General features: G+C 40.3%; 1 protein-coding gene across 1 annotated transcript in view; it reads right to left on the reverse strand.

The window, feature by feature from the left end:
- Nucleotides 1-278: 278 nt before the first annotated feature.
- Nucleotides 279-13,929, reverse strand: part of SLC7A2 (solute carrier family 7 member 2) — a 54,245-nt gene continuing 40,594 nt past the window's right edge. The window contains exons 6-12 of the mRNA XM_036250384.1: nucleotides 12,599-12,821; nucleotides 10,459-10,598; nucleotides 6,790-6,892; nucleotides 4,293-4,498; nucleotides 3,084-3,250; nucleotides 2,122-2,230; nucleotides 279-713 (exon numbers count right to left, since the gene is read on the reverse strand). Coding sequence (XP_036106277.1) covers nucleotides 517-713; nucleotides 2,122-2,230; nucleotides 3,084-3,250; nucleotides 4,293-4,498; nucleotides 6,790-6,892; nucleotides 10,459-10,598; nucleotides 12,599-12,821 — 1,145 coding nt within the window. The 3' untranslated portion in view covers nucleotides 279-516. The remainder of the gene's footprint in view (nucleotides 714-2,121; nucleotides 2,231-3,083; nucleotides 3,251-4,292; nucleotides 4,499-6,789; nucleotides 6,893-10,458; nucleotides 10,599-12,598; nucleotides 12,822-13,929) is intronic.

Genomic DNA, 13,929 nt, shown 5'->3' on the forward strand with positions numbered 1-13,929 from the left:
CAATGACAGACACCCAGATGAGTAACTGCATCTGCAGCATTTTCTAAGTTGACATTAATGAAACCTAACGGGGAAAAGCGACAGTTATTTCCCTAACAATACTGAGCACATACAAAACACTTTTCGATTCAGTGATTACCTCCATTTCAGTATGTGTAGTATATGACACCAATTTACGACAAACACTGGAAAAATGTAATGCAATAACAGTAAAACACCAACAACTTTTACCATTCGTATTCCCCAACATATGCTGACACACACACACACACACACACACACACACACACACACACACACGCTCACTATTTGGGAGATACTCAGCACAAGGAGAGAGCTCAGGTTTCCCCAGGTATAATTCACCACCTGAGGGGGTGCTGTCCAGGTGAGTATAAATTAGGGTGAACTACGTCTGCAGCAAACCCATGGCAAGCTGGCACGATGCTGACACCGTTGGGGTTTACTCGTGTAGGGTACGTACATTAAGACTGTGGACCAGCCCTGCTCCTACAAGCATTAGCATTCGCTCGTCTTTTCATTGAGTATAAAAGGTAAACTGAGGCTTCTTTGATGATGGTCATTTGCTTGAATGGCAGATTTTTCTTCTGTTTCTATGTTAATGTTGTCTGAATATGAATCTTCGTCATCATCTTCATCCCTTGAAGTACCCTCCAGGCTGTGTCTAATGCCATAGGTGAAGTAAATCAGGAAACCTTTTAGAGAACAAAATATCAGTGTTTTAGGTGTGTCAGAAAATGACTGTAGGAACATGGAATATTTAATACAATATAAATAGGGCTGTCTGCCTTCTCTTTCTGTGTCAAATGACTGTCTAAAGCAACTGTTAACAGCCATGCTGATGGGGATCAGAAGGAAATGTTTTAAGTATCCTCACAAAATAGTGTAGTACTTATTTATATATGGACATTTTGGTGGGTTTTAGTTATTTTTTAAAAGGTTGGTTGAGAGTTTGGGGTTGATATGAAATGCATTATAATTTTCATCTTTAAAATGATGGGAAGCAGGCTACCAATAAGCATTTTGGCATATCCAGTTATTAGGAATGATTCTGCCCTGGCCGGTTGCCCAATGGTTAGAGCGTCGGCCCGTGGTCCAGAGAGGAATGATTCTATTTCCTCTCCTGTCCACAGAGGTCTGAAGATCCAGCCCTCCCTGTCCTCTACTACAGGGACTACCATCACCATTTTACAAAGAAACTGAGGCACAATCCCAGGGAGGTAACTTGTCCTATGTTGCCCAGCTAATCAACGGCACAGCTGGATTCAAATACAGAGAATCTGACTCTGTAATTCATGCTTTTATCCAAGATCAAGGATGTCAGTGTGGGTGTGGGGGGATGGGCAAAACTGACAGGTTCTTTCCCCCATCAGCTCAGGTGGGTTGGTGGCTTGAAATAGAAAATTAGTTAATTTATAGCCAAAGCAAACATTTACATACAAACACACAAGTGAATTACATTTGTTCTTATTGAGCCAACGGGAGGACGGACAAAAAGCATAAACCCAAACTGCTCAGGCCACCAAGACCAATGCGGATTTATCTCTTATTTCACTATTTCAGCTCACATTTTGAAGTCAGTCGGTGCAATTTCACATAGGAAATTGAAGAAGTCAAAATGAAAAACAAAGTGGTATAGATATAAATAAGCTTACTCGCGTTATTTAATGTTCAATTCCCTCTAAGGCTCTGATAATAAAAATTTTAGATATCAGAAAAAAGATTTTTAAATATTTATTTATTTTGCTTTTAGTTCATTCGAAATGCCTCCACAAACCCACTGGCCACGCTGGGATCTTCCTGCACTGCCATTTGTAAGTCAGATCCTAGGACATTCGGGGGCTTCACTTCCCTCACCCACCAAGTTGGAAGAAGTGGAACCTAAGGGGCCTGCAAGGTTACTGGGAGACTTGAATTTTAAAAAGACACCTGAAAACATGGACAAGTAAGCACTCAGATATTTTCAAAATTGGGAAAGGAGGAAACTGGAAAAAAAATGTTTCTATTTCCAGGAACGGGAAGGGATGCATTTCTCTAGTCACAGTGCATAAAATAGAAAAGAGAGAGCCAAAGTTGAGAAAGCGAAAATATTAAAAGACCTACCAAGGGCCATCCAAATGCTGAATCGGATCCAAGTCTCCGCACTCAACTGGACCATCAGGTAGATGTTCACCAGGATGCTGAATGCTGGCAGAAATGGTAAGACGGGAACCTGAGGGGAAATATCTTCTTAAATACACTCGGATTTTCAAAAGCACATTCCCCAAACTATGTCAACACGGTGGTAGCTAATTTAACAGAGTATACAGTTTCTTCATTTTTTAATTGAAGTTTTGGGGGTGGCATTGGTCCGCAAAACCACCCCGGTTCCATAGCATACACTTTCATTCTGTGTCAGTCCAAGTTTATAGTCTTAAAAAAAGGGCAGCCTAAATAAAAACCACTCTTCTAAAGAGCACTAAGGGGAGCCTCACATTTTACTGTTGCTTATTGTGGCCCAAAACAACAGAGGATTGGTCCAGCCTGCTAACACCTATTTCATCACCAAGAAGCAACTAGCTTTGAGGTTTAGTTTCGTTCGGAGTTTACAGGTTTAGTTGGGACATCAACAGGACATGCCTCTGGAGCCCTGGATACACATAGCATCTCGGGGGGATACTTCCAGAAAGTTCTCTCCCAGCTACAACCTGCTCTTAGTCCGGACGGGACAGGGTAATTTCACGTGCAGTGGAAGGATAATCTTCCTGAGCGGGTCCTGACTTTCTAAGATAAAATATACTAATTATTCTTTTGATACTGTCAATTATTTGACAGCAAATGTGTTTACGATTGTGTAAAATCCTGTGATAGGAGCATCCTCAAGTTCTGGAAAACAACAGTAACCCAGCCGATGTAGGCAGAATGCGCAGGACAAAAAGGGACATCTTGAAGCATGGTGACACTTGTTCGTTGGTCAGCTTCATCAGAAGTGTTTGTTTGTTTTTTTAAAGAAACAACTCATACAAACTAACATCCCAGGGAAAACGTGCACAGCATTCAGCATCTCTGATCCTCATGACACTTACCATAAAGGCTACTTTGTGCTGATTCTGGGGCTGCCTCCAAATGGTGAGAACGATGCCGATGCAGAGCAGCAGCAGCAGCACGAGAAGAGCAAGGCTCCACGCCTCCAGCCTGGCAATGGCCTGCACTCCGTACGTGGTCAGAATGCTCAGGCCCAAAACGAGAAACGCTGCAAAGGAGATACGTCCGCGAAACAAAATCAGCACACACACCTCACTCCGATGCCTCGGTGCAGTCGGTTTGGAAAAGACATCAAGTTCTGTATGTGACCACTTTGCCGAATACTCGGATATTTTCATTATAGGCAGCAATGGCTGGTTTCATGACTTAAGAAATCGCTTGCTTATTCGTGATTGCCTCCTCCTCGGAAGTTAACCTCCCCACTGGCAAGACCCTCCTGCCTCTTCTGCCCGCGATCCCTGGGTCCCCACCTGCCTCTGCCTCAGACTATACCATGTGGATTGATGTGCCATGGTCAGGGGTGGATACCTCCCTTTTTTCAAATGGGAAATGGCAAGTCTGTCCATTTTCAGCTGCTGTAAACACTGACTGTTTATGTAAACAACTAAAATATGATCTGCCTCTTTTCTCCCTAGTTCAGAGAGTGACATCGCCACCCACCGAACCTCTCTCTGATCATCAAGTCTGCATCGGGGTTCCCTCCAATGTGCTCTCGGAGAAACCTGCGCCCCTACTTCACCCCCACTAATCCTGTGCTGTAAACCCAGTGGGCACAAGGGCCATCTCTCCGGATATCCCAAGTGCCCGGCAGAGTTCCCGACACATAGATGATGCTCAACAAATGTCGCTGAAAATACGAAAAGTTACGTAACTGTGGGTAAGCGGACGGGATTTCCTATATTACCTCTCGGTCTCCTGGGTCCCAGATCCATGATTGACAGGTGTACTTGGCCTGACACTTCCACACAGGGAGCTCCCTACCAGCCAATAAAACATACCAACTTTCTCCTTCTAACACTCTCACCTCATGAATTTCTTCCTCTCTTCTTCATTTACCAAACTATGATCAATGTTTCTCGCTAATATAAAGATGGTCTCATCTGTGACCCACTGGGTGGACATTTCAGGGCTCTGGGAAGTTTCTAACGTATTCTAGGGTAACGTGAGGCCTTTCGACCTCTCTCATCCCGCCTGCTCCCCGCACCTCCTACCGGGCCTGCATCACCCACGCACGCAGTGAGAGGACTTACCAAGCAAACCCACCAGGAAGCTCACGAGAGAAGCCGACTGCTGTGTGGGCAGGGCCGAGGGGCTGAAGACACTCTGCAGGCTGAAGCCCTGTCCCTGCAGCATGGTGACCTGGGACGCTCTTTCTGAGTCCATACCAGCACACGACTCCAGGGCTTCTTTCTCAGGAGAGTATTTGGGCTGCTCGTAAGGTAAGCCAGGCTGGTACCTATCCCCAAATAAAGGTCGGGGTCTTGATTTTCAAAGAGACACTTGGTCCAAATGGAACAAGCTCCCAAGACTCTCAGTGACACATCTGACAGTGTCACAGCTGTGCAATCAGTAGACACTTCCCGTGGGCCCAGCCCCCGTGTGGAGTCAGCCCACGACCCTGCTCAGTGTAACATCTGCAGCAACCCTGACTGCCTTCGCCAGCCACTGAATCAGAAAGCTACCCGGTGGGTGGGGAAGAGGGTTTTAACATGAAGCAACTGTGATAATGGGATGATTCCTCTGAAGATATCCGCCCAAGGAAACGTTCATGAAAACAGCACAGAAATGCTGGGTGAGTGTCCTTGACAGAATGACACAGTCTTCAGCGTGGCATTCAAAGGCCTCATCACACAGGCCTGTCTGGCCTCATCGCCCTCAACGTGCCTACCTGAGCCTCAGGTTTCACCCCAACAAGCTCACCCAGCCATCCGGCCACCCCCCAACCCCACGAATGCGTCCTCTTGTATTCCTTTTTCCTTCCCAGCCTATGTTTTAGCCTGCCTCCCCTCCTGAGATCTGTCCCAGCCTCCCCAGGGGGGCCTCTTCCCTCTGAGCTGCCTTCACTTAAATTTAAAAGTAACAATGTTAATTCTTCCTGTCATGAACACGGTATATGCTTCCATTTATTTGTATCTTCTTCAATGTTTTTCTTCAGGGTCTTATAATTTTCTGAGTGCAGGTCTTTTACCTCCTTGGTTAAATTTATTCCTAGGTATTTCTTTTTTTTTTTTTTATAAAATGGTAAATGGGATTTTCTTAGTTTCCCTTCTTTATATTTCATTATTGTTGAGTAAAAATGCAACTGATTTCTGGATATTTATTTTGCATCCTGCTACTTTCATTTATCAGTTCTAGTAGTTTTTTGGTGGGATCTTTAGGGTTCTCTATTTGTAAAATATAAAGAAAAATATAAACAAACAAACAAAACAGAAACAGACTCAGAGATACAGAGAACAGACTGATGGCTGTCAGAAGGGCGGAGGGTTGGGGGTTGGGTGAAAAAGGTGAAGTGATTGAGAAGTACAGATTAATTAATATTTACAAAACAGTCATGGGTATGAAGTACAGCATAGGGAATATAGTCAGTAACATTGTAATAATTATGTACGGTGCCAGCTGGGCACTGGAAACATCAGGGGGGTCACTTTGTAAAGTATATATGATTGTCTAACTGCTGTGCTGTATACCTGAAACTAATACAAAATAATACTAAATGTAAACTGTAATTGAAAAAAAATTTTTTTAATTCAAAAGTAACATCTAAAGAAGAAATATGTTCGCTGGGGGAAAAAGTAGCCAAAAGTACACAGAAGAAAATTAAAACAACTGCCCAGTGTTATTCACTGCTAGTATTTTGATATGATTTCAGCCAGGCATAAATACTTATATGTTTATATATAGGCAAAAATTATTTCTTTGTGTAAATTTATGATATTTTAGTAAGTTCAGATGCTAATAGAGCTTTACATCCTGAAACTGATACATTTAATTAATGATAATTAAATATCATTTTATTTGTTGTAGAAGAGTCCACTGAATAAAAGTACCCTTATTTATTTAACCAGTCTCTTATTGATGACAGGTTAGAGAAACATTGATTCAACCAAGGTTAGTTCAATCTTTCAGGAATGTGAATGATCTTTTCCACAAACATCCTTTGTATAGATCTGGGTGTGCCTCAATTATTAAGTCTTTAGTATAAAATCTTAGCAGTTGAATTCTTGGGGCAAAAAGTGTAGTATTTTTAAGTGTCTTTTAAGTGCTGTTCACATAGAATTGGGCCAACCCAATTCTTGCCAATTATCACTTGTATTTGATTCTTTGCTAAAATTCTTTGCTGATGCTTTCTTTTCTTTTTTTTTTTTTATCCTCACCCGAGGACATTTCTCCATTTTTTGTTCAGGTAGAGTGGGAGGGAGAGAGAAAGAGAGAGAGAGAAACATCAATGTGAAAGAGACACATCAAGTGGTTGCCACCCACACAACCCCAACTGTGGCCGGGGACAAACTGCAACTGAGGCACATGCCCTTAGCAGTAACTGAACCCAGGTCTCTCTGGACCGAAGGCCAACACTCTAACCGCTGAGCCAAACCGACCAGGGCTATGCTGATGTTTTATGTGCATCACCTCTAACCTCTGAAACTGCTGGCCCCAAGGAAGCAAGGAGGGTGAGCCCCAGCTTCCTTCATTGCCTGGGCTGCAACAGGACACACCCTCCAGAACCACCTGACAGCAAGGGCGACTCACCTGAGGATGAGGACACAGGCTGCAACCAGGGAGTAGGCCAGAAGAGTGCCGATGGACATCATGTCCACAAGTGCCTTCAGGTCAAAAAGGAACGCCATCACAGCTATTGAGGGAAGACAAGGGCGATGAAGAAAACGGCCTGTGCTAAAATTCCCTGCAGTGATAACGTTCAAGTCGGGCACTGTCTATTTTGTTTGTTTGTTTCAGTACCAACATAAGTCAAAAAGGCACAGAAATTATATTTCTCACAATTAATAAGATGTTTTATAGATCATATAAATTGCTAACAAATCTCTCAGTTATCAGATTGGTAACTACTGCTTTGATTACTATAAACCATCTACTTCGATTACTTTAAAAAATACTGGCCTGACAGAGAGAAAATATTATTACTTTCTTTTGATGTTTCAGAAGAAAAACACTGCTAAGAAATATTGGCCAGGCTCTTTTTTTTTTCAACCATACAAAATTCAAACAAAAGAGTTTTCATTCTTGAAATCATATTGATTTCCATTTGCATTTTGAGTTATATCATATACACAATAAAATAATTTCCAATTAAATTATGTTTCTTACATAAGCTAAATTCTACTCTGATTAAAACCACCCTCTCCAGTAAGACTAACTAGTTTTGAGGGCTCACCCTATGGTCCTGCACCCAAATCCCAATATGTTAAGGGGCAAAATATACTTTACATAGCAGAATAGTTAACTTGCACTTAGCAATGTTTTTCTCCATTAAAACATCAAAATAGTGATAATATTAACTTGAATGTACCACACGGCCATCCCTAACTTAGGAAGTGGATACTACATTCAGTTATATGGGCCACTACACCCCCAGCAAATTTTTTTCTCTGTGATCTCTTTTTATGTTCAATTCAATAATCTTGTGAGACAGGAAACATTATTTAGGTTGAGCCATATAAAATGGCCAGTATTTGATGGTTTTTGACCAAAAAAAAAAAAAAAAAAATCCAATAATTTTACATGCTTTGCTGGGTTATAATCCTTACAATAATGGGATTATTATCCCTTATGATAATGGGATTATTATCCTTATTTTATAGACAGGTTCACTTATCAAGGTTAAAACTACCAGGTAGAAGCAGAATTCCACCTAAATGAAGCCCTGTGCACCTCCTACAACACTACATTGTTTCTTTAAATGCAGCCCATGCCTTAATTTGAAAACTCCATTGCTAGAATATTTATGCGTTAGATTAAAATTTCAATATATTTTGTAAGAATCACAGCTAGCCAAAAGAAAGCAACCAAGACAGAAGGACATGGTTAATTATCCATACAAGCAATATGATCTAACTAAAATACAAGCAAAGTAAGACAGGCATACAAAATAACAAAAATATGTTTTAGAGCATTAAAAAAAAGCCTTTTGTTACAATTATCTTTTTTTTTTTTTAATCCTCACCCAAGGACATTTTTCCATTTTTTGTTCAGGTAGAGTGGGAGGGAGAGAGAGGAACAGAGAGAGAGAGAGAGAAACATTGACATGAAAGGGACACATCGAGTGGCTGCCACCTGCACGACCGACCAGGGCCAGGGACAAACTGCAACTGAGGTACATGCCCTTAGCGGGAACCGAACCCGGGTCTCTCTGGACCGCAGGCCGAAACTCTAACCGCTGAGCCAAACCGGCCAAGGCACAATTATCTTCTTTTAATTATTAATTTTAATATCTTGTTATGCTGCCAAATTAAATTCTTCCTGAAGGAAGACAGATACATATTTTAAAATTCTGAATATATATTTCTAAATATATATTATAATTAAATATATATTTCTAAATATAATATATAAAATTCTGAATATCACTGGGCAAAGTTTTGCTGAAAAAAATATAGGAGTTTTTATGGAGTTAATGTGTGCTCCTTTGTCGTGGTTTTAAACTATAAATCATAAGGCACTGTTTAGTAATAAAATGGACTTTAGATTATCTACTACAACTTCCATTGATGGGTGCAGATATCTAAGCACTGAGAAAATAAGTGACTTGACCTTCCAATGTATCCCTACAGAAGTGCCACACTTACTAGAAAATATTTATAAAGTGAAACTGTTTAGACAAATACTGTCTGACTCTGAAAAATACCCCATTACATACAATAATTAAATATCAGCATTCTCTAACCTAATTTCCCAACAATTTGGAACCTCAATAAAATTATCACGTTTAAATTTCTACTACATCAAGATAATTTAGCCCTGGCTGGTTTGGCTCAGCGGTTAGAACGTCGGCCCACTGACCAGAGAGACCCGGGTTCGGTTCCCACTAAGGGAACGTACTTCGGTTGCAGTTTGTCCCTGGCCCTGGTTGGGTCGTGCAGGAGGCAGCCACTCGATCGTGTCCCTTTTGTGTCGATTTTTTCTCTCTCTCTCTTTCCTTCTCTCTCCCTCCCACTCTATCTGAACACAAAAATTGAAAAAATGTCCTCAGGTGAGGATAAGAAAAAAAAAAAAAAAGATAGTTTAACATCTAATCTATAAAGCTTGCTAAAGTCTCTCTCTTGCTTCCTGTCATATCTGAAAATTTCTGCAAAAAATTCTGGCCAAAGGCATTTGACATGGATATTATGATATGCCAAAAGGTAAGTTTCTGGAGTTTTTGAACATGATTTAAGCACCAAGACTGTTGAAAGGAAAAACAGCTTCCTAATGGGGTTTAGTAACCAAGAGAACCGTGATGGCCCAGGAAGTGGGGACACCTGCCATACTAACAGCCGTGACTACTACTGCCAAGTGCAAATTATTTTTGACACTTCTTATGCTTAATTAAGAATGAGTAAGCTTTAGCTTTCCAAAATCCTATGGTCCTCCAGCAATATCCAGCTTACATGGTGAACAAAAAACAAAATACTGAACCATTGTTTTTAATTGATATATCCCAAATTAAGTAATCATTCTTTAATTAAAGATTTGTGTCAACAATATAATTTTATATGCGATTTAATCAATCTGAAAAGCATTTCATACCTGACATATAGTGAACAATCATTATAACCATTTGCATATTTGTTAGAAGCCCAAAAGATTAAATTAACAAAATGGCAAAAGAATCCCAAAGGGTCGGTTAAGAATGAATTTCAGTAAACCACTGCCACCATAATTTTCAGATGTCATCCCGATGCTCATACCACAATTCATCAGTGATTTTGTTCTTAACTTACATGCACAGCAAGCAGACCCTCCTTGTAAGTCCATGCATGCGCACAAAACGTTCAAGTCCAGTACTGAAGAAGCCTATGTTTGTAAAGCTTACCAGAAATGACCCCTGCAGTCAGTGTGGCAGCAACTGGTGACTGCCTCTTACTCACTTTGGCAAGAAATCTAAACAGTAAACCATCCCGGGCCATGGCAAACAGAATTCGGGGTAAAGGAAACATAGAGCCCAGGAGACTAGAACAGAAAAATTCATAATCCATGTGAGTTATTACAAGCATTATCCTAGACAGGTAGATACAGGTACAGAATGGACACACTAAAGTGCAGAGCCAACCTATGCCAAAAAAATTCAAATAGGAAACATTCACAAAGAAGTTACTGATATTCACGTAAATCGGAACAGAAAACCACCTAAGTTTCCATATTTTTTCAGAATCCTGGATGAAAAAAGATCCCCCTCTTCTTAATAAAAGTTAACTCTCTCACCTGCCACCGCACCCGATGATAAAGTAGCAATTATTGGTGTCTTCGTTTTGGAATTGATTTGAGCTAGACATTTGAAAAGCAACCCATCCTCCGCCATAGCATAGATTACACGAGGCATTGGGAAAATGCATCCAAGAAGACTGAATGAAAAGCAAACACACGCAGTATGGCAAACACATTCATGCAGGATTACATCCCAGAACCCAAATTCAGTAATTGCATAAAACGCAGCATCACAGCTATGATTATGAAGTCTTGTTATTTTTAAAATTATAATTGGGCATTTAAAAATATTACCAATGTTTACCACTGGCTACTTATTATTCTGCTGCAGATATGTGCCCCACAAAATTATCAGACTAAAAACAATAATGCAAGTAATTGTGCATGCCCGTGGTTATAATGAATTAAAACTAAGTAATTAAGACTTAACAAAAACACCAAAGCAATTGTATCATTAAGACATTTCAGTGGCAATAACTCAGAAAATAAAATTCCTAAACCGATATGTAATTTAAAAAGAGATCAAGTAATCCGATTTCATAGAACAGTCCCCCATTAATATTTATTTTACCATTATTTTTCCTCATATAGCCTGATTTTTTATCAAATTAGAAATAATTCCCAGCATCACAAGATAATCAAGAGATAAAAGATTTAAAAAATCAACTCATTGTAAAATTTGTATATAGGTAATAGCCATGATTAAAAGTTTAAGAAAACTTTAGATATTTTGAAAAACCTGTATGCTTACTGCACCATTCCATACATGACTTAGTTGTGAAAAATAACCATTTAAGAGAAAATAAGTAAAATATTTTATTTTAATAAATCCACTTTCTTTATTTTTTAAGAGCTGGATTGAGGTTGGCCACAGATGAATCTGTGTTCATCTCTCCTAAGACCGTATTGGTAAGGTTCAGATTTTTGAAATTATTCAGAATAAACCTTATCATTAGCAGATGGCTAAGAAACCAATGGGAGTAATTTCTAATTGCTACTTCACATTATATTGAATATAAAATAAAATGGAAAGGGGGTGGTGGTGAAACCCAGGCTGATAAATTATATAAAAATAGTTTTTTGCAGACTTATACAAAATTATTTTCACTTTAAAAAATTAGTAATCAAGCAAAGAGATTAATTTTCTCTTTATAAGAATGCTCTACTGGATAGCATAGTATAAAACTATAATGAAATACCTTGTGATCACATGTTAATTTAAAAAATGAGCAGCTCAGGAAACTTGAGAAATGAATTCTGAGGTATTAAAACAAGCAGCTACTGAAATCCAAACACCTGAGATTCAACTATTCTTCCTTTTCGCATAGATATAATAACATTTCCACCACTAATTTCAGAATGGTAATTTCTGTTTCTAGGCCAAGTTCACTCTGACCAATGCTAAGTGAAATAGTCTCAGTGTTTCACAATAAAAAGCACGTTATAGCTCAGCTGGTATGGCTCAGTGGTTGAGCACTGACCCACGCACCCAGAGGTCATCAGTTTGATTCTCGGTCAGGGCACATGCCCAGGTTGTGGGCCAAATCCCCAGTGGGGGGCATGCAGGAGGCGGCCAATCGATGTTCTTGCTTATCAATGTTTCCATCTCTCTCTCCCTCTCCATTCCTCTCTCTCTAAAAATCAATAAAGGAAAAAAAAATTCTTTTTAAAAGCACATTACATTTAACAATGCCACAGAATACAGTTTCCATGCCCATGGCCTTGACATTACTTTAAAAGACAACAGAAAATGTCAAGTCTGCACCTGGGGTCTCAGTTGTCTGAAGCACTACAAGTGACACCAGAGCGGCAGGGAAACAGGAAAAGCACCCGAAGTTCGATAATGCACACATACATGGACACTGGGGACACGTGTGTGTATGTGGATGCCTGTTCCAATGCTGTATTGTATTTCTGCTGAAGCCTGGACCATCATTATCTGGAAAAACTGACTCTTGAATGATAGGGAAAAAGACTTTATCCCTTAAGATTAAGACAGCAATTCTGGGCAAACTGTTCAGAGACTACATAGCTGCATAAAATGTTCTTGAAATTCAGGTTATTTTTAAAATACACAAAATGGACAACACAGTGCAGTCACCCGAACAGCCCCCGCCCCAGAGGCAACGCCAGGTACCTTGCTGACAAAGCACAGAGGGAGCCCGCAGCGACGACGTATTTGGCAGGACCCCATCCGACATACTCGAATGCTACCGGAAGGGGGCTCTTTTCGTCGAGGAGGTAGTATGGCATCATAAGTGTTAGAGCTGCAGAGACCCCAAAATAGGCCATAAAGCAAACGAGCAGAGATGTCACGATTCCAATAGGAATAGCCTTCTGAGGATTCCGGACTTCTTCACCTGCGGAAACATAAAAGGTTTGCCTGCTGAATGAAACGTTCATAGGTAAACCATGAACTGTCCTCCTCCTCCGTGGGAATTCTACTCTGCTTTTGTCTCTTCTGTGTTCTTAGCTTGATCCACCCAGTTGACATGCAATTCTCTTTTGTTGAGGGTGCTTTGCTAATGCACAAAAATCCAATTCCGGAAAGAAAACAAAAACAAAAAAACACGGTATACAGGCACGATAAAATGTTTAGCAGTAGGAAAGTAGTCCTAATCCATTTTGAAAACAATTCACCCACAGAGATTAAATGCCTGTCATGGCATTCTGTAGGCCCTTAAATATGAAGGCTTCAGATAAACTTCTGCCCAATCCATCTATTTGTATTAAACTCTAGTTTCAATAGAAAATGGTATACTTTGGATCCTTCTATAAGATCTTGCATTTGGCCCTGGCCAGTTTGGCTCAGCGGTTAGAGCGTCCACCTGCGGTCCGGAGAGGCCCGGGTTCGGTTCCCGCTAAGGGCACGTACCTCGGTTGCAGTTTGTCCCCGGCCCTGGTTGGTCGTGCGGGTGGCAGCCACTCGATGTGTCCCTTTCACATCGATGTTTCCCTCTCTCTCTCTTCCTCTCTCTCCCTCCCACTCTGTCTGTACAAAAAATGGAAAAATGTCCTCGGATGAGGATTAAAAAAAAAAAAAAAAAAAAAAAAGATCTTGCATTTGAAGCATCTACATGATCAATTTAAGGCCATGCAACAAATATAAACCCAGAATAGACACTTAGTGATTCTGGCATAAGTACCTCCTCGTATAAAATAAAGAGAAAAGAATTACCCCGATTTATTGTCCTAATAAAGAAGAGATCATTTAAGAGCATGGCCATCACTTGTTACTTGTTGTGATGGCATGTTCAGAGAGAAGGTTGAGGATAGTAATTATGACTGGCGTTTATAAAGTATTTGACAGCTTGCGAACTATTTTTTATATGTATATATATCTCAGGTAACCTTCATAACATCTGAGGGGTAGGTACCACTCTCCCAATTTTACCAATGTGGAAACCAAGGCTCAGAGACGTTAAGTTGTTGGTTTGTTTGTTTTTAAATCATATACACCAGATGTCG

This window comes from Molossus molossus, unplaced genomic scaffold (genome assembly GCF_014108415.1).
Source record: "Molossus molossus isolate mMolMol1 unplaced genomic scaffold, mMolMol1.p scaffold_m16_p_9, whole genome shotgun sequence".
NCBI lineage: Eukaryota > Metazoa > Chordata > Mammalia > Chiroptera > Molossidae > Molossus > Molossus molossus.